The following is a 20,983-nucleotide window of genomic DNA, read 5'->3' on the forward strand; positions in this document are numbered from 1 at the left end:
CCTGCAAATTACAGCCCAAATGAATTAGACCCATCCAAAAGGCTGACCACCATCATCTGACGCAGTCAGCTTAACTCAGGATATGCCTCAGTGCAACATAAATTAACAGAACAGTGGGGAATTAAATATGTATGGAGCCTTGGGAGACCTTCCCATCAGCTCCAGGACATTAAAAAAAAACAAAAAAGGAGAAAGCAAGACACAGCTACCAAAGCAAGCAAGCAGCAGGTAAAGGGGAAATGCCCCAGAGCAGCTGCCCAGCCTGCTGAATTCCAGGGCAAGACCAGAGGAAAACAAGCACCCTGTGTCAGATCAACCTCACAGAACAGGAGCACATCCTGCAAGGCATTGCACTGCTGTTTCTGACTTCAGGGGGACCAGCTGCCATGATTCTTGAACTAAATTTGGCCAGGTCAGTTCAAGAGCAGTCTCCTTGTGGAGAGTGCCTATGAAGTATTTCAAAGGACTGAGAAAAAAAGCCCTGAGCTTCACCTACCAATTCTCATGATGTATTTGCAGGCTACTTTTTTTATCTCCTCCTCAGGTCTTGACCATGCTGAAACATCTCTACTTTAGCAGCAGAAGGCTGCCAAGCAATCTAGCCCCAAATATTTTTCTTAATCAACAAAATGTTTAGGAAAAAAACCTTAAAATTATCAGGTAATTGGAAAAATACAGACCAGTTTTTGTGCTTCACTTGGTCTAGAAGCAAGATCACTCAACTGTCTTCAAACAGAAATTCTTCTAGCATAAAGCAACTACATTCACCACCATGTGAGTTGTCTCCCCCATGTATATGATACCTTAATAATTAGGGCATCCTCCCTAGCTGAGGGAGAGCAAATTCAGTTCCCTCATCCTGCCTAAGGAGATTCAAAGTCTTTGGAGAGCGAGCTCGAGGATGTAGGCCATTTTGAGGGGGGAGGGGAGTGGCTGCAACCTCCTCCTGAAACTCAAAAAGTTAAGAGACTTATGTCAGCAGGAAGGTGAACTAATGAGCAGGGAGCTGCTGCTGCCATCAGGCTGACAGAGGTCAGCCAGCAGGATCCCTTCTCCCACAGCTATGTCCATGTTTTACACAAGCTTGTCACTGGGTGGGCACAGACAGGTACATCCTGGTCAGCCACAGTAAGCTATTTGCCAAGGGGATGTGACCAAGAGTAGCAAGAGGCCATCAGGAGATTGTCTCTTTACAGCAGCAGGATTGCCAGGCTTTGGTTTTTTGACTCCCTTCCCCAGGGCTGCTGACAGCACCTATAGCCCAGCTTGCCATCGATCTGCAGTGCTGAGAGATGTTTTTAACAGGCAATTCATTCACAGTTCTCTGCCAAGAAGCAAGATCGATAAGGCAACAGCAGTGCTTCAAAGAGAAGAAATAGGATTTAAATATAGTGATTACCAAAGGAGCTCTTCATTCCAGACACTGCACACACAGGGATTTTTGCCCTCCTTCCCCTCATCCAGCCTGGCTCCACACAACCTATCCTGTGCAAGGTCACCCCTGGGCCCTACCTGCGGGACTCTGGAGCCTTGGCAGAGAAGGACAGGCACTCATCCAGCCATCAATCATCCAGCAGCAGCAAATCCAATTATCTGTAATTATGGTAATGCTAGGAGAAAAGCCTCCACAGTACATAAAACATTAAAAGGAAATAAGCCACACAAGGCAGGGCAACAGAAATGAGAGCTCAGGGTCACAGGCAAAACTCATATGCTGTATCTTGAGCTAAAAAAGCACCAAAATAATAATGAAAAAATCAATCAGTATGGTCTCCCAAGGCATTTCACCTCTAATTGAAGAGTGAATTGTGTTTACTCACCTGCTCAGGTTCTTGACTGTCTCCCAGCAGAGGAATCGTGATTCCACTACACAAAATCCAGCACTCACCTTTCTCATGACCCCACAGGGCTGGAGTCAGTAGAAATCCCACACTTGAACACACGTATGGAGACAAAAAGAGAAAAGCCTGAGAGAAATCTAATTATTGCCTAGAAAATAAAAGCATTTCTTCTAAGTATGTTGTAGCCTTTCCTGCTTCCACAGCTGAAGTGTGCAAAGGAAACCCTACCCCTCTTAAAGGGACAATAAAAGCTGTTTCACATTCAGATTAACAATGGCACTGTAGGCTGCTGTCATACTGTTACACAGGCAGAGGCTACACTCAGGCTTTTTCCATGATGCATACATCTAGGGGAGGGGAGCAGGGGGCTCAATTCCTTTGTATTTAAAAAGTGTCCAAAACAGATCAAAAATGCAGCCAAAGTGTAAAACCAGTGCAGGCTTTTTGCCTGGTAAACACATTTGCTACTTGAATGTTGTCATCACTGAAGCATCACTCCATGCAGCATTTGTGAGTGAAGAATAATTTCCCAGAACAAGCTGGGAATGTGACTGAACATGGATGCAATAATGAGAAGCACTACAGGAATTAAAACAAAGCAAGAAAGGTTCTCAGAATGCCTGGCAAACCCCTGTGCCATGTTATTTTAAGAGCCAAAAACTCAACCATTCTCCATCCCCACTGCTTGAGCCTGGTGGATGTGATTCTGGGGTTGCCATAATTTGGTGCAGAACAGCTTCCCAGCTGGAATAGCAATAATTGGGTAGGGTATCTCTCCACGGAGAAGGGCAACTGCTGAGTACTCAGGTTGCTGCCTTAGCAGCATTTGATCTCTCAGTCTGTGGATAGGATATTATGGAACAGCTACACCTTCCTTTATTCAACTGTTGGCCTCTTGAGCTGGTGTAAGTTAGCAGAGAGAGGCTCATAGCTGTGGCAGGTGGTGGTTGAGACCTTCCTGCTCCCAGAGACTGGAAAAGCACAACCTGAGTTCAAGACGATCTGAAGCATCACCCATTGCACAACTTCTGGGTGTCTATGCTACGTTTCTAAGCAGTCTCATGGTACCACATGCTAAGACACAGCTAATCATCTAACTCCCATCAGGCCACAGAGCATCATTCCCCCCTTAGCTTTGCCTGAAACAAGGCAACGCAGAAAAAAAGAGCGGAGTTCACTCACTCATTAACAGAAAGGAGACCAAGCAGTGGTAGAAACGTGACCTTCCTCCATGAGGTCAAATAGCTTTATTGTGATTAAGCACTACAATACAGTATATATCCATAAAAAAACTCTATAGTGTATATAAATTATTCCTTCCATTCAGTCATTCTTTTCTTTTTTTTTTTTTTTAATTATTTTTAGTTTTTGTTTTGTTTTCATTTTGGTGGTGGTGGTGGGGGTGGTGGTGGTGGTTGTTTTAATTTCCATTACAGCTTTGGTACAATGTGATTTTTATTATATCTTTAAATACTTTTAGCTTCACAAACTCAACACGAAGTACAAAACTAATCCGAGTTGGGGGTATTACAATCTACACAGTGGTGTTCAGTGGTAGGAAAAAATCTTACCTCAATGAATTCATGTCACTAGCTAAGCTATAAAGGCATACCTAGCAGACATGACAAAAATATGCACCATTAACCAGCAAACATTTTTTTTTCTTGTTTTGTGTTTTTTTTTTCTTTTCTTCCCCCCCCCCCAGATTTTTTTGTTTGTTTGTTTGTTTTTTTTACAGATTTTTCCAGCAGCAAATCACTTGACCATAGTCAGTACTTCTGTCCCCAACTGATGATCCTGTTTGTGTTTCCTCTTCGTTTGAAGGCCATGGAGTTGTTTGTCAGCTAACGCACCTCTGTCCTCGCTCAGCCACAGCTCAGCCACGGGGTCAGTACTTGACCTGCCAGCCTGCACTGCTGATGCTGGCACAGTTTGTCCTGCAGCTGGCAGAGAGCACTGGGACGTTGTTGGAGGGGCAGTGTGGGGCAATCAGCCGGACGTTGTTCTGAGGGGCAGGAGGTATGACATTACAGTAGACAGGCATTCCAGTGGCTGGAAGTGTTCCTTGACCTGATTGATTAGGTAGCATGAGTGGCTGTTGATATGATTGTTGTGGCAATCCTTGAGAACCCTGGGTCATTGGCACCTAGGCAGCCACAGGCAGCATGCAGGGAAAGAAAAGGGTAATTAGTAAACAAAGTGAAGCAGGTCCCCAGTGTCCCTATCTTCCTTCTGGCTAAATCTGAGCATCCAACATGTTCTGCTGTTTGCTGCTGCTGTTCTCATCCCTGAGGATTAAAGTGAAACCCCTCTGCTCCTGGCTCTAGTAGGTGGCCCTGCTAGGCTCCTGGTTCAAGATGAATTTCTGAGATCAGTGCAAACAGAACACTCAACCCTGGTAAATGTAGGCCATCCCAAAGGTCTGAACCTTTACCTTGATCATTAACCTTTAAAAGACATTTTCACTGTAGTCATTCTGAAGATGTAAGGGGAAAATTTTACCCACGAGCAAGTCCCCCATTTCCATCTGGGTTGCTGTGCTGTTTTCAGAGAAGCCAAGGGAGACTGAAGGGCTGCTCCATCAGGGCAGTCTGTTACAATGAATTAGATGTCATTTAGTTTCCTAGCTTTCCAGAGGGACCAGCAATAAAGGTAAGCACAGGCAACCAGGTATGAAGTTGGGGAGATGTCTGGGTAACTTATGGACTGGCTGAAAATAAATACACTCCACCCCTCTGCCCCAAAGAACAGAGAACAATGGCCTTTGGTTTAAAAAAAAATCATGTTCTTCACAGGAAGAAATACAATTCCTTCATCCTTGCTGACATTTTTAGAACAGAATAGAATAGAACAGAACAGAATAGAATTAACCAGGTTGGAAAAGACCTTGGAGTCCAACCTATCACCCAACACCATCTAATCAACTAAGCCATGGCACCAAGTGCCTCAGCCAGGCTGTTCCTAAACACCTCCAGTGATGGTGACTCCACCACTTCCCTGGGCAGCACATTCCAATGGCCAATCTCTCTTGCTGAGAAGAACTTCCTAACATCCAGTCTAAACCTCCCTTGCTGGCTGTAAGAAATAGTTCATTTGAAGTATTCCCAATTCAGAATGAAAACCAGGACTACTAAGAATACGTAAACAGGAAGCAAAGAACCCAATCTCAGTTAGAAGCCTATTGATCAGGAGGCCTCATGCTACACAGTGTCCCAATGAAGGAATCCAGAGTGTTCTGCAGTGCAACACCTCAGCTCCATTCAGCGCTCTCCCAACAAAAGCAGTCCAGTACCTGATAAGACGACATGGCTGGATACTGCACCATCATGCCTTGCACCTGATTTCCCTGTTGATTATTCATCAGGTTCTGGCTTTGGGGAGGCTGCTGCATTCCCATGAGACCCTGGAAGCCCTGCTGCTGGTTCGGCAGGACGGGTTGGTACCCTGCAAGAAGAAAGAAGACTTCAGATACCCTCCCGCTTGTAGGGGCAAAACTAAAACCATTTCAAGGAACAGCAAATGATGACATCATTTCCCCCTGTGTTCATCAGAAAGTCACTGTATTTCTAGAGAAGCATTACTGGAAGTAAAAACCAAAGGGGAATAAACAAATGCTGGGAGCTGAGAGCCCTGGCAGGCTAACACAAGTGGGCAGCACAGCTCCCTCATGCTCTGCAATGCAGGTGCAGAGACCACCTTGAGGGATGCCTGACTGCAGCACAGGATTATAAAACTCTGAGAAGACCTGGGGTGCTACTGGCTTCCTCTGAGGCAAAACTCCCACCAGCTTCAAGGACACCAGTATCTAGCCTTCACAGTCTAATCTGGCAGCTTTCTTTCAGGTCACGTTTTCTTCTCTTACCCTCTTGCCTTTCCTGTAAAGCAGCTCCATAGCATGATGTGAACAGAGGAGGCTTTATTTGATCAAGAACATTTGCAAGGCTTTCACATACAATTAGAGCACGTTAAGGGTCATATTCCACCCTACTAGTTTCAGATTTGGCAAAAGAAGTAAACCATAAATTAGGGAGTATCTGGTGCTCCCTGTTGCTGGATGCAAACACTGCTGATACACAAGTGACTGCACAGGGAGGAGGAGTTGATGCTTCTGTTTCCACTTGCAGTTGGCTCTGTGTTCAAAGTCACCACGACATTGCAGGTTTTCTGCTGGGACAGCCTCTCTAAGACTAACTGAGAAATGGGCAAACCCTGGATGATCTGGAGAGCAAACCTGCTAATGAGGCAGAAGTGTGGATGGGAAGTGAGGCACGAGTGGTGTGCTGCTTGGCAGCAACACGGTCCAGCCCGAGAATGAGCCTTGCCAGCTGGAAGCGAGCTGGCTGGGTGATGCTACTGTTCAGAGATGAAGGATTTTGCAGAAAAAGTAGGAAAGAAAGATGCAGAAAGTCCTTGTCCTTGAAAAATGCAGCCAGTCATAACCATTATACATCTCTGAGTAATTTCTCCTTAACACATGCCGTGTCCTTCAGCACTTGTATTGTTTAACACACTGCAGTGCACTACCAGCTCTGTGGTGATGCTCTCAGAATAAACATGTTTCAGGCAGAGAAGAATTAGCAGAAGGAGCAGGGCTGTGTTTGTTTAAACATGTGAAAAATGTGTGTCACGTTGGCTCAATTTATATTCATGAATAGAGTACATGGTTCAATATACCTCTTGAATTGGAAATCATCACCTGGGCATTGCTTCATTATGTAAGGAAAATAAAGTCACAAATGTCTCTGTTTCTGCCAGCCTGTTGTCAGCTCATAACTTTCCTTCAACATCTTTTCTGATGCCAGAGAAACACTGGGTAGATCTGATCAATATTTTAGCACGAAAGATGCTTTCTTTTCCACAGATAGGAGATTGATGCCTCCAGACAACTGAGCAAAATAAAAAATAAATTAATTCCATGAGTGATTAACTTGGCTGAGAGACAGCATCAACTCTCTCCCAAATGCACCAGATTATTATGCATTCAAATGTGCTCTTTTCCTATGCACAAACACAGTGTCAGCGTATTTTTCAGTCACGAAAATTACCAGCGTCAGAAGTGCTGTAACTGAGTTTACAGAAGGCTTATACAGCAATAACAAATTTTCAAGTCCTCTTCTGCTCCCAAAGACCAATTGTTGGGGCGGGGTGGGAAGAAAGGACAGAAATTAATAATTTAGCACTGCTATTCTGGTGTTAGCAGCACTGAAAGTTTAAGCAGAGTCAACTGACAGCAGAGACAGCAGCAGATAATTCATCTCCCGCCACTTGCAGTTGTCAAAGTCAGTCCCAGATGCTGTAATGAACAACAGATTGATGGTGGACCATGGCTCAAGTGATGCTAAGTTGGGGAATGCAATCAAACCCCAGCTCAGGGCTCACAGGGTTGAACTATGAGCACTGGCATAGAGTGGGGGACTTGTGTTCTGCAGAGACACACAGACGCCACTGGAGTCAGGCAGAGAGAAGCCCTTCAGTTACCTCCAACAAACACAATTCCACTCCCATAGACTACTGCTGATACTCTGCTGCATGTTTGAACACATCCACTGCTCTCTTCACCTCAACTTTGTATTTCACGTTCTCCAAATACAACAAATTTGTTGCCCAATATCTCCCCTGACCAGACAGAACATGCATCACTGCATCAGCACCGATCTCTGCCCCCAGAATCTCCTCTGCACCAGCAAACACTGCTTAGGTCATGGCACAACCACTCCATGTTCTAGGTGCAGGCATACAAAAAAGGGCTAAGAGCTGAAGTCCACTAGACTATGGATTATTATTTTGGCAATATTATGACTCTTCAATGACTTCAGCAACTTCTCCCGCCCATAAGGAATGTGCATCACTCACCTCTGTCCCAACACACAGAGTCCTCCTTACACCCCTGAGAGTCAGAAGACCTCTTTCATACTCCCTCTGAGAGCCCTTTACAATGCTCTGGACACACAGAGGGGCCTCAGCACAAGCAGAAAAACACTTGCCATGCACTCTAACACACTTCCAATGTGATTGGATGGGAACAAAGAGGTATCAGTGTAAGACTCTAATTGCATTGTCTCCTGAAACTTCTTTGTCATTAAGGGAAATTAAGTCATTTCTTTGGGCCAGAAGGAGGTACAGTGTTCTCTTAACCATGTACTCCCTTGACTTGTGGGTAGGAACTGGGATATTTAAGGAGGTTACTGGCCTGCTCATATCCTTGTAAAGATGACAGCTGTCATCTCTTCCTCAATATTCATGGACTTTCTTATCACAGTACCCTTTGGAATAGAATGAAGTCATGTCAGACCTTGCTGCAAAAGCCCAGTCCCTTTGGCCAAAACCCAGCACTCTTTTCAAGGTTCTGCAACTCAAGTGAAGCCACTTCACTTTACCTGACAGCAAAGTCTGCCCCTTTACTATGTTAAATGTATGAAGAAAGATGCAAGTTCATCCATTCCATCAACCATAAAAGTTTGAGAAGGTACAAAAATGTACCACAGAGTGCAGAGTGGGGACAGAGTATTAAAAACTGAATTAATTTATTTATCTGCAACAAGCTCTATAAGTAAGGGGGAAATGCTGGGAAAAACCAAACCAAACCAAACCAAAGCAGCCCACATACATCCTGCTAAGTGGCTTCTCTTTCAGCACAAATGCAAGGGGAATGAGTTATCACTCGAGCTGACAATCCGTTTGAACAAGGAGTTGTTAACACCAGAAAGCAGACACACTGAATCTCCTGCCTCCACAGCACACACTCTGCAACTTTGGCTCTACATGCCATATCACAGACCCTGCAGTGTTGTGTGTTGATGTTTTTACACACTGGTCCCGGAAAGAATGGAAATGGCAGAACTGAGACTGTGTAACTGAGAGTGTTCGTGAAACTGCATCATTCCAGCAAACCTTGCTCTTGTGTTTATGAAAGCACTATCAGAGATCACGGTTCCCCCAAAATTCTTTGTTTTGATTACACAGGGCAGTTCCAGTGCTCAGCTCAGCTCTGCCATGCTTCTCACAGGCTATTTATTTTTCAGTGAAGTGAAAACGAAGGAGTGCTCTCCAAAGCCTTGAGAAGTGACTGCAGGACACACCGTGCACTGCTGGGCCAAGAAGGATGGTGGGAGGCTACAGCAGTGTCAGGAAACAAGGGAGAGGAGGAAGTGGCACCATGCTTTCTGCAGCAATAGTTTTCTCCATACTTGCTCTTGTGCTCATTAGCTTTCATACTACATAAAGTGTAATCCTTTAAAAGCCTCTTTACTGTCCCCTGAGAACATACATGCGTGGGTTACTTTCTAATGGCAGTACACATCAGATGAACCACCCTATTACTGCAAGCTCCAGGGCCTCTTTACTGCAATTATATCATCCTGCTCTGTGTTATCTCTGCTACAAAGGAGGATTTTTTTAAATCAGGGCAAACATGAGAGACATTGTTAAACAACCAGAGGAACAAATCGTGCACGGAATTGCAGTGAGTGCCTCAGAGGGAAAACGAGCCTTGGGTTGCAGTTAAAATGGAAGAGGCTGTCACACCAGCAAGGTAATTCTCTGAACCTTTACAGCCTTCAGCACCATGCTGACAGTCAGCAAACTTCGACATCCCAGGGGGAGAATGACTGCATATAAGACCCACAGATGTTTTAATTTCTTAACGAGGCTACAGAGCTCAACAGACAGAAGGCAGTGGTCTTGCACCTCTGCCAGTAATGGCACCTGGAGCTGCAGTTCAAGCACATTTGGTGCTCTGCTGGCCTCAGCACACATGCTGCATGAGCAGCACATCCACATTTGCAGGGACTGCTGCACTGCTCATTTAGGAGCAAGACAGCTTTGTAAGCTGAGCATCAGCACTCCAGGTAAAGAGGAATCAGCATTGAGGCTGATGAGAGCAGCAGTCCTGAACTGCAAACCTGGTTGTACTCTCACTGCACCCTGAACTGCAAACCTGTTTGTACTCTCACTGCACCCTGAACTGCAAACCTGGTTGTACTTTTACTGCACTCTCACCACTTGAACACAGTCCTTGCATCTAAGCCCATCCGATGCAAATGCACCAACTCACAGCAGTTTTGACGTGAAATGATTTGAGAGCTCATCTGCTCCCTTCCCACTTCACTCAGTGGGGAGCTGGGGCAAGCCAAGCTGTTGCCACCAGCAAACCCAAAACACAGATAGCACACTGCAGTGGCTTAGGCAAGCAAAGCTCCAAAGACATTCTGAAGGGAAACCTCAGCAGGGCTAACTGTGCTGGGTGCAATGCTAGACAGATCTGGTCATGCTCCTGCCCACTCTGCAACTACTGCAGTGCCAGTGCCTTTCTACTGCCCTTCTCCTCCCTCAGTACACACTAGTTCAGCCTTGCTGCAACAGCCCACCAGGAGCACCAGGAAGTGATAGAGCAGGTCCAGAGGAGGGCCATGAAAATGATCAGGGGGCTGGAACACCTCTGCTACAAGGACAGGCTGAGGGACCTGAGGGTGTTCAGCCCGGAGAAGAGGAAGCTCTGGGAAGACCTAATAATGACCTTCCAGTACCTGAAGCAGACCTACAAGAAGGATGGAGAGAGACTGTTTACAAAGGCCTGTAGGGATAGGATGAGGGGAAATGGCTTCAGATTAGAATAGATTTAGATTGGATGTTAGGAACAAGTTCTTTACCATGAGGAACACTAGAACAGGTTGCCCAGGGAGGTGGTTGCGGCCCCATCCCTGGAGATATTCCAGATGAGGCTCAACAGGCAACCTGATCTAGTTGAGGATATCCCTGCTGACTGCAGAGAGGGTTGGACTAGACGGCCTTTGCAGGTCCCTTCCAACCCAGACTATTCCATGATTGAGTCTGAGCTCCAGAGTTAAAACCAGGGCGAGTGAGTGAGCATCACCTCTGGGTGCGGACGCAAGGGAATAAATACTCTGCCACGTACTGAGAACAGTATGACAGCAGATTCTGCACTCAGTCCCAAGTGCTGTGCTCACTACCTATATGGGCTTACATTTCCAGAAGATTCCAGAACATGGAGAAGAGAGACACAAAAATGACCTGGGGTCAGGAAGCACTCCTCTTCCTGTGAGACCAAACAAGCTAACTCTGCTCAATTTATGCAAAAGATGAAGAGGTATCTGCTGTTAGCCAGGTCTTGAACAGAATAGAGAATGATTAAATAAAATTACATATTTGGAAGATAAACCTGGAACTGTTCAGATGAGAAATAAAATTCACTGTTTCAACAGACCCTGTAATTAGCAAGGGGGGAATTTAGCCAGGGAGGAAGCACATTTGCTACCACCCAAACTCTTTAAAACAACGATGGGCAGCTTGCTAGGAGATATTCATCAGTTTAATAAGGAGTGCTGGGAATAAAGATATGATTAGAGTGTACTCCCATCCAGTATTACTCAGAGCATTAAATCACATGTTCCAGACTTGAAATACTTATGAGAAAGTTAACCATAGGACACTTTTCCTATCTTCCAAGGAAAAGGATTCATCTTTTCCACGTGAGACAGGATCCTCTTTCCAGTCTCTTCTTCCTTTGATCACATACTAGGCAATGCCACCCAAGTCACTCCACAAGCAGAGAGTTCACCTGTGTACAGTAGATACTCTAAGGGCTATTTCTGGCCTCTTTATTTCCCTTTGTCCTGGCTGGAGTCATATTCAGTAGGTTTTGTAGGCTGAAGCATATGGTCAGTACCTATTCTCACCATTTTGCCAGGCTACATTTTATGAGAAGCTATGGATAGAGTATTAAAGATGTTCCTGCTCACTGTGGGGGTTTTGGACCAGGCGACCTTTAAATGTCCCTTCCAACCTCTTCTATGATTTTATGGATGCAGCTTTTACTCTATAATCACAGAAACTCACAAGTTACTATTCAGAGAAGAAAAAAATGCCATTGTGAAACTACTATTCAGTCATTCACACCTCAGTAAGTTTGGTGAAGTTTTTTGGCAGCTCACCGATTTGGCAAAAGCTCTGAGCTGGTCTATCTCAAAGTACTTGCCAAACTGGAAGGAAGAGAGAAAAAAAAATGAAGCAAGCAGTTTGGCAAGATCAAACGCTGTGTCTTGACACAAAGAACCTTTTGATTCTCAAACACACCCCAGATGGGAAGGAAAGCAGGCTGGGGAGCTTTGCATTTAGGTCAGCTGGCCAAGCTGTAGGAGACACAACCGAGAGCAGGAATTTGAGGCAAGCAGTTTCTAGCAGCCAGAACAAAGCCCTCCCTGCTACAAGGGTCCTTCAGCCCCTCCTGCTGATGCTCCTTATCTCAGGTGAGATGCTCAAGTGCTGGGCTGTAACCAGCTGGTTCACCTCCTACAGGAACACTGAAATGAGCAGCTACAAAAATCTCCTCCTATCCCACTCACTCCAAGGCGTTGTGCTCAGCCTGGCTTCTCAAGCCCAAACACAATATGCTAGGTTTGGGTGGCTGCTGAGGAAATCAGGGCAGTTTTCCTGTTTGTTGCACAGTTGGTCACGACCTGGCCAGTTTCACCACAGAAGAGGAATGAAAAATCTCATTAAAAAAAACCCAAACAACACCACCAAACAAAACATAAAATTAAGCAATAAATGTAAGTTGATTCTGATTTTAGCCTCACCCCAAAGTGCCTGCAGTTTGGAGGACTCCCACAGAAGACACACTAATTAATGTCTCTCCCTGCTGGTCTGTCGATTTCTGTTGTGAGCCTGAAGATTTAAAAGGCATCTTGTGCAGCTGGAATCCAAACCACTTTGTAAACACTTTTGTAGTTTAAGCTTGGATCTAAAATCCAAGCCATGCTGCAAACCAAACCTGCTGCAGTTGATCAATCCCCTCCTGCTGGGTCTGCTTTCTCTCAGCAATACACATAAAAATGTCTTGATCTAGGAAGATATTTGGGCTTTGTGTTCTACTGGAAGACATCACAGATAATTTATGTGTGTGAACTGGATACCATGTGAGCTAGAAGGACAAATAGCTTAATGCCAGAAATCCTTCCCTTCCCCCTCAAAAACTTAAGACCACACAATTACTTTTCCCACACACAAAAAAGGGGAAAAACCCAACAAGAATAGGTATTGGTGGAATAAAGGAGCCTTAAGAAGCAACAGGTAACGTGGGGGCAGAAGGTGGCTTGTAACACACACACACAAAGAAACACCTGTGCTGAAAAGCACAGCAGCACACAGACTCCTTTCCCCCTTGGCTCTCTGTTGGCTCAGACCCTCAAAACCAAGAGGAGCCTCTTCAGATGAGTGACTTCCAGCTTGTCTCCTTTTGTTTCAGGCACAAGCACGTCGCAGCCCAGCACTGCAGCTTGCAGGGAAAAGCTTGGGGCATGATGCTAGCTTTGTTTCCAAAATTTGAAACTAATGACATCAACTCCTTCAAGCTGTGGGAGAGCAAAACAATTTTTAGCTAATGATGCTCCAGTTACCTTCACTAAAAACATATAATACAGTAAGTATATTCTTAAACTGATTACAATGGCAGTGACTTCAACAGTTCTCTGCAGAGCCGGGGTTCTAAAACTGCAGCATTTGGAACTTAGGAGACTCAACACATAATTGCTGCCAGAATTGTTGCTCCCTGCTCCCTAAATCTGCCACAGCTTTGCCAAAAGCACATTCACGCTTCCTCAACCCGGTGACAGACCAACAGCCACATTTGTTGGCAGACCCACAGAGAAAAAGCTGCATTCAGCTGCACTGAGGAGCTCAGCAGGATGTAAGTGCACCAGAGAGATGTCAGTAAGATTCCTAATCACAAGAGAAAGAAGAACAGCATTGGTTAGAAGATGCTAGCTTGTCTGCCTTTCCCATCCCTCCTGCTCTCTTTGGTTCACAAAGCCACAAACCTCAGGGTACTGATGGTGCAGAAGTATCTCCCTTGAGCTTCAGAAGAAGAAGAAACAAAGTTTGGAAACGTGCTGCAAATGTGCATTATTTCAGAGTGACCCCTTTGTTGGATTTGGTAGAAACTGCTGATGAAAAAATACCTCTGACACACAAGAGACGTTTCTGTGGGGAGCAGCTACGAAATCCATCATCTGGCTAGTTCTGTCCAGCTGCTAGAACAGGTTCTGTCTTACCCATCTGAACTGCCCCTCCTTATCCTCCTCATTTATGCTTCCTCAAGAAGCTTGGTGAAAAGACTGGCTTCACTTGGTTTATAGAAACACCAAGCACAGAGCAGCCAGAGCCTGGATGGCTTCATGCTCCACCTGACAGCACAAGCAGCTGGAAACACTCCTTGGCTGGTAACAAAACAGGGCAGGGGAAAATAGGGGAATGACACAATTCCCCTGGCAATGCTGTTCAAAAGCTGTGCAGGAGGAAGGGGGCACAAACCTATTTTTTTACTAGATATTTGTCCTACATAAACTGGAAGAAGTTACATCTGCACAAAAGCTAAGGGAGTGCTTTGTGTTCAGCCCTTGCCTCAAGAACGGTTGCTGCCTAAAATGAATGGGTGGCAGAGAGCCTCCTGTTAGGGTGGCTGAGATTATGCCAAAGAGGAATGATGAAAGTAACACTGCCTATGACAAGTGAGACTGAGAGCTCCTTACATGTCAAAGCAATACCCATTACATTTTCTTTAACCCCTTTTTCTACAAGGCCAAGTTCCAACTGCTGGAGACAAGAGCCAGCATTAGCTTTTGAAAACCATTTATATGCAGGCACACCGTCCTGGGGGGGAAACGTTTCTGCAAAGGGCACTGAGCCTTCTGCTCCATCATTCCAGCAAGTGCCTTCAGGGCAAACAGGCAAAATCATGGATACAATGAATTTACAAATCACTCCAAGATGCATGCCCACCCCTCAGTTACTTTCCCACACCTTTAAAAGAGTTGCTGTAAAACTCGGTGACCTCAGTACCAAGTAAAGGGGCCCAGCCAAATAAGAGGTATGATTAAATACTTTCATTAGATACCTAATGAAATCACATACTGTAACATCTTCTGAGACTAAAATTTTAATTAAGGCAGGCTGGCATTTTGGATTCCACACCCCACCCCCCCCTGCTATTGTTCCAGGAGAACAGCAGGTAAGGTCAAAGAAAAAGCTTTATGTGATAAAGCTGCGTGAGAGTGCCCCTGGGAGACCTGGCATTATTAGGAAGAACACAAAGAAGGGCACAGTTGAACAGTTCAAAGATAAATGATTGCATTCAGTTTGCTTTTTGCTATCAAGTGGAGAGCCCGAGAGCGCTGTTATTAGACAAGAAATGTAGATAAATAGGCATCAAAGAGAGCTTGACTGGATAAAAATAGAAGAGATTCAGGGTCGGGGAAACGTTTTGCTTCAGTTGAAACTCTGGATCTGTTCTTTTCCCAACCTACACAAAGGATCTCAAAATTACAGGGACACCTTCAAGAACAGTTTGCTACTGGTGAGGGTCTCGATGCTGGAAGCAAAGCTGCTCTTGCTGTGAACCGAAGCCCACGTTATTACACGATACTTTAATTACTCATTTTATTCCCTCTTCAGTACACTTGTATGTTTGGCACTGTTCAGCACTGTTCCTGCTCTTCAGAAAATACTACAAAAATTATTTGCTCTGCTCCTCCATGATGAATCTGAAGATAATCAGAGGGGCACCTCTTACACTCACAGTACATAACCCAAGCTTCTGGAAGACTCAGGAAAGAAAATTCTATTTTTAAGACAAAATCCTTTTATCTCACTTCAGGAAAAACACAGAGGGATCAGTCAGCTGCAAGCCAACAGAATTGCAACACACTAATGCAGGCTCTGTTACAGCAGGGTCATTCCAGGAACGCAGCTGAACCAGATCTCGGCACCTACCCACTGCCTGGAGCCTGACCTAAATGCATTAAGCCAAAGTATGTGCAGCTGTTTTGGTAATCTGAGGCTCCTGCATGCTATTGGAGACCAAAACATACAAATAAGAATAATAAAGTCCCTTAGCCAGCAAATAACCCAGGTGACAGAGAGGGAGAAGGAAGGTCTCTTACATTTGTGAGCTAAGCTGATCCATGAAGTCATGCAACAGGGTCGACTGTTCTGGGGAGGAGGGCTTTGAAAAGTGTTTTCCTTCAGCCAATATATCAGCAAGAGTTTACACTGGAACAGTGTAGATGTCTAAAGCCAGCTGAGGCGCCTCCAGTGAAGACCAGGAGAACTCTGCTCTTGTGAGACTCCACCTCAAATACTGCCTCCAGTTCTGATGTCCCCAGCATAAGGAGGACACACACAGTCCAGAGGAGGACAAAGATGATCCAAGGGCTGGAACACCTCTGCTAGGAGAATAGGCTGAGAGAGCTGGGGTTGTTCAGCCTACAGAAGATTCCAGGACCTTAGAACTTCCATCCAGTACCTGAAGGGATCCTACAGGAATGCTGGAGAGGGACTTTTCATGAGGGTGTCTAGCAATAGAAGGGGGAATGGTTTGAAGCTGAGGGAGTGCAGGGTTAGACTGGAGCTGAGGAAGAAGTTATTTCAGTAGGAGGGTGGTCAGACTCTGGAACAGGTTTCCCAGAGAGGTAGTGGATGCTTCCTCCCTGGGTGTGTTGAAGGCCAGGTTGCCCATGGCAGGGTGGTTGGAGTGGATAATCTCTAAGGTCCCTTCTAACCTAAGCCATTCTATGATTCTGTAACACTTTTCTGAGAGGAGTGAAGACTTCTCACCCCCATGAAGCTAAACCACCAAGGCATGCATTGAAAGCTGGAGTTCTTGTGGTTCTTGGGGCATCAGGGAGATCCCAAATGGCAGTAGAAAAAAATCCAGGGATGACCCTTCTGCTCTCAGACCCTGCCTGCCAAACCCACTGACATTAAGGAGGGTTAAGACAGCTCTGTGGGGAGGCCAACATTTACTTGAAGACCAAGAGAGATGGAAATCCAGCCAATAGCCCTTACTATAGCCACAGGCTGCCACACTCTTGCAGCTGGCTGCATTTCCCCTGCATGGGATTTTTGAATAGGTAATACACAACTAAAACACCAATGTGAAAGCTCATTCGTGTTGACAGGGAAATTCCTTTGTTGCACTAGGTGCTGTAGGTCCTGCCTCACATTGAAAAATGGCATCTAGAGAGACGTCCTTGCCAGCAGAACATTACAGATGGTTTCCATTTAGAATGACTAGGTAACATGATCTTCAGGGTTCTGCTGAATTCAGACACAAGCCGTCCATACATTCCTGCAGACAAACTGAATTCTCTTCAAAGATGATATTTACACTGAACTGTGAAGAAACTATTTTATTACCTTTATTTAGCAGGGGGGTGGGGGGGAAGCAAACCCAAAACAATAGGGTTTGGCTGAAGACTGCAAAAACAAACTGCTGTTTTCTCATCTCTCTACCCAGAAACCTGCCCTTTGCAGAAGTGCCAAATGTAACCCTTGTTACAAAGCTGGTTGTTTCCACAGGGGGATATTGTTCACGAGAAAGGATTCTATGATTCTATGAAATGGTAACTTCCTGTAGTTCAGGGCAAGGAAATCAATCCTGTAGCTGATACAAACTTACACTTGGGTATAAATTCAAACTCTTATTCAAAACAAAACAAAACAAAGGTCACTAATTTACCTCTTGGTTATGCATGTGTGGAAAGTGTCCCTGCCCAGGGCAGGGGAGTTGGAAGTGGGTGATCCCTTCCAGCCCTGCTAGTTCTATGATTCTCTGTACATACACACACATGTAACTGTATCAGTGGGGAAAGAATAAATACATCTGATACGATGGAGTGCTAAAATGGTTAAATAACAGCCCACTGCTGGCCCTCACCGAGCTCTACCCTACCCTTCTCCTCTAACAGCGGGAGGCAGGGCACGTGCCAGCTCCGGCTCGCGTGATGCAGCAGTGCAGCACAGGGCTGCCCTGGAGAACTCATATAAATAATGCAAACAGTCAGGTACCATCAACCCAGGGTGGTCCACCTGAGAGACTTTCCTCTGTGATTGCATGGGAATGATTCCTTCACCCAGGTCAGCTGGCAATGTGCTCATTTTCCCCACTGAGTGTAAGGAGCCTGGCAGTTCCAAGGACAGCACTTACTGAAGTACCTGCAGACATGAGCGACAGGGCTCAGGAAATGGGAAGGCAGCAACAAATCCCCAAGCTACTGACCATCAGCTGGGCTCTGTGAGTTGACTGCACAACTGCCAAGCAAAGCAGGGGGTGGGTTGAGCCTTTGTGCACAGAGCATGTATGGTCAAGTCAAGGTAGCTCATTAGATGGACAGTACCGGTGCCTGCGCTTGCATTCTGTTCTATGAAACACTTTCTGGCCACAGTGTAACAATTATTTGCAATATCCATTGTTTTTGTCAGCAAATCTGTAAGAACAGCATGCAGTGGAGAAGCCAAGCAAAATTAAGTGTCATCAAAAATAAAAAAAAATAGAACAAATACAAAACCAGCAGGAGCAGATCTTCCATGCAAGCTACGAACTCTATGAACTTCACCAGGTTCAGCTCTACATTACACCAGTTTGATTTGCTTGGCTGTCCCTAAATAAGCAACAGCAGCTCTGAGCAAGCAAACAGTTCATCCCCTGTGAACTGATCTGCTCTTGATATCATATACCTACAAGTGAAAGCCCAGGGTGAACCTCCACCATCTCAGCTACCATCAAGAAACAGCTGTTGGACCTGTACAGAAGAGGGCACATTCCTGAATAGACAAGATGGTTGTAGATGGAAGAATATGCATCCAGAAGAAATAACTTGCCCAGAGAAAAACCCAGAACTGCACAAAACTGCTCTGGAAAATACACCAAAATCTCTGTGTGTTGCCCCAGAGAGCACTGGAGCTTAGAGCCCCAGCCCAGGCTGGGAGCACTTGTGCAGGCTGCTGCTCACCAGCACGATCAGAGATGATGGTCCAAGCGCTCTCACTGCTTCTGCCATGCTGTTTACTTCCATGCAGCCTCAGGTACAGCCTGCCCACATCCCATGCACTGGAGGAAGGCTGCAGTGTGCTGGTGCTGCAGGGTTCAGCACACTGGGCAGGATGGGGTAAATCACTGCCGGTGCATAAATTCTCACTAATGATCCCTGCTTTTCATCCTCACAAACTGGGCTTTGTTTTGTGGTTCTGCCTGGAGGAGGCTTCATAAACATGACACCAACTGCAAATACCATCTGTGACAAAGGCACAGCCACTGCCTGATGGCATTCTGCTTCCCCACTGCTTCTGTGCACACCTATAGGCTAATGGATGGAACCGCCGAGCCAAAGCACTCCTGCTTGCTTGTTTGCCTATAGCATAAGGGCACAGCGAGTTACGGGCTGCATCCTCCAGCTAGATGCAAACAGATGCAAGGGTGGTACAGAAGCCAACAGGACTTTGCTGGAGCATATGTCTGTCCATATGGGTCCAACTGTAAAAATCTCATCTTTTCCAAGTGTGCCCATGCAGAACATAAATCAAAGACTATTGGGGTTAGCAATCAACTTTAACTGACTTTACACCACACTAGGAGCACTGGCCTGCAACACAGTGATTATCCTGCCCCCTCAACAGCACGGCCCTGAAGCATTTGCTTAACTTTTAAGTACATGAGCCAATTGTTTTTTCACTCCAGATAACTGATTTACAGGCTGGAGTACGCTTCTGGACTGCAGCCAGGAAACTCAGGCTCTTGAACAAAGGGATCTCCAATGGGAGAGATACTGACATATGTATTCACATTTATCTTCAGCATCCTCTAAAAGGCTTCTGAGAAACTTGACTAGGCAGTTAGGAACCAACCTAAGGAAAAAGAGGCTCCACTCCAATAAAATCCAGTTGTATAGCACATGAAAGCAAATAATTTCTCAACCCTCCCTTTGCACAGCCATTGCTTAAGCTACAAGCTGGAAAGTGGGCCAAGATGGGACTGACCCTCCACTCACACATGGCCCAATGCACATATATGTACATGTATGAATGTGCTGCTAGATTAAGCATTGGTTATGTACCAAGAGGTACTGGCAAATAATAAACCAAATAGCAATCAGGGATGGCTACAACCTGCTTCTCTTCTGTGGCACAGGCACACAGTGCTCCTGTGAGTTTATCTTGCAATTAAACCCTTGCAGTTCACTAGTAGACCCCAGTTTACTTCTGTTGTCTTTCTTAATTAAAAAGACCTGTTAAGGAAATTGGGTAAGGCCTTTTCTGTACTGAAGCAATCATTATCATTAAGACAATCCATTCCCATTACCCCCTGAAGTACAAGGTAAAAGACATGTACAGTACCTACATGTGCTTTGTGCCAGGCTCTTTCTAGGCATCCACTCCATTCTGTATGGCTGCAGAGACACAAGTGCTGATTGCACTTCTGCCATGGTTACAAAAGCGATACATCAGACTGCTGCACTAAAATTTGGCTGCACCTTCCAGCACAGACTTTCTGTTGGAATGAGATTGCACACTAAAACCTACAGAGGTAACGGTAGGCTTTACTCTAGTGCTTGGTTAGTTTCACCTAGAGCCAGAGGATTCATCTTACAAAGGAAAGAGGGAGTAAAACCCAAAGATGTCTGAAAAAGTAAAGACATTTCCTTATGATATTGCAAACAGAACACTACCTATTGCTAAGACTCCAAACGTTTTGCCTGATGTACAAGAAAATGCTTGACACGAAACAAAACAATTTAATTGTCCATAGGCAAGTTAAATCTTTTGTATCACCCTTCTGCATTGCCTTAGGAGGAAACTGTCTCATTTCAAAGGCATTTGAGATTTTAACATCTTTTTTAATTGGCCAAAGACTCTTCAGGCTAACTAATTCATGCAGTTTTATAAACTGCTTTGGTAAATCAGGTCAGCTACACCTGCAAAGTGTGGCTATCTCCATAGCACAGGCAAACAGATTTTCTGCCCTTCTATTGGGTGGGTAGAATAATATTTTAAAAAGCAAAGGTGCAAAAGGGGAATGCACAGCAGAGAGAGGCTCTCACCTCTGCTTGTTCTGCAGAGGGTTTAGGGGCACTTTGTAAACAAGAGCATTAACACTTGGAGATCCAAGTTCCTTGTGCACTCACAAAAGAAATAGATACAACGCAGTCAGCAGCAAGCTTTTCTGGACAGCTGTGCCAAGAAATCTTGGCTCAAAGAGGGCAAGAGAAAGAGAAAAGGAGAGGGAGATAGAGGTGGTTTCAGAGGAGACCTCTTGGATTCTACATTGGCTCCTTAGACTGCCAAGCTGGCCA

General features: G+C 45.3%; 1 protein-coding gene across 1 annotated transcript in view; it reads right to left on the reverse strand.

The window, feature by feature from the left end:
- Nucleotides 1-3,247: 3,247 nt before the first annotated feature.
- Nucleotides 3,248-20,983, reverse strand: part of ARPP21 (cAMP regulated phosphoprotein 21) — a 110,429-nt gene continuing 92,693 nt past the window's right edge. Inside the window, exons 21-22 of the mRNA XM_054177163.1 lie at nucleotides 5,134-5,285; nucleotides 3,248-3,987 (exon numbers count right to left, since the gene is read on the reverse strand). Of these exons, the coding sequence (XP_054033138.1) occupies nucleotides 3,730-3,987; nucleotides 5,134-5,285 (410 nt within the window). The 3' untranslated portion in view covers nucleotides 3,248-3,729. The remainder of the gene's footprint in view (nucleotides 3,988-5,133; nucleotides 5,286-20,983) is intronic.

The sequence above is a fragment of the Dryobates pubescens genome, chromosome 38, assembly GCF_014839835.1.
Source record: "Dryobates pubescens isolate bDryPub1 chromosome 38, bDryPub1.pri, whole genome shotgun sequence".
In the NCBI taxonomy this organism is placed as follows: domain Eukaryota; kingdom Metazoa; phylum Chordata; class Aves; order Piciformes; family Picidae; genus Dryobates; species Dryobates pubescens.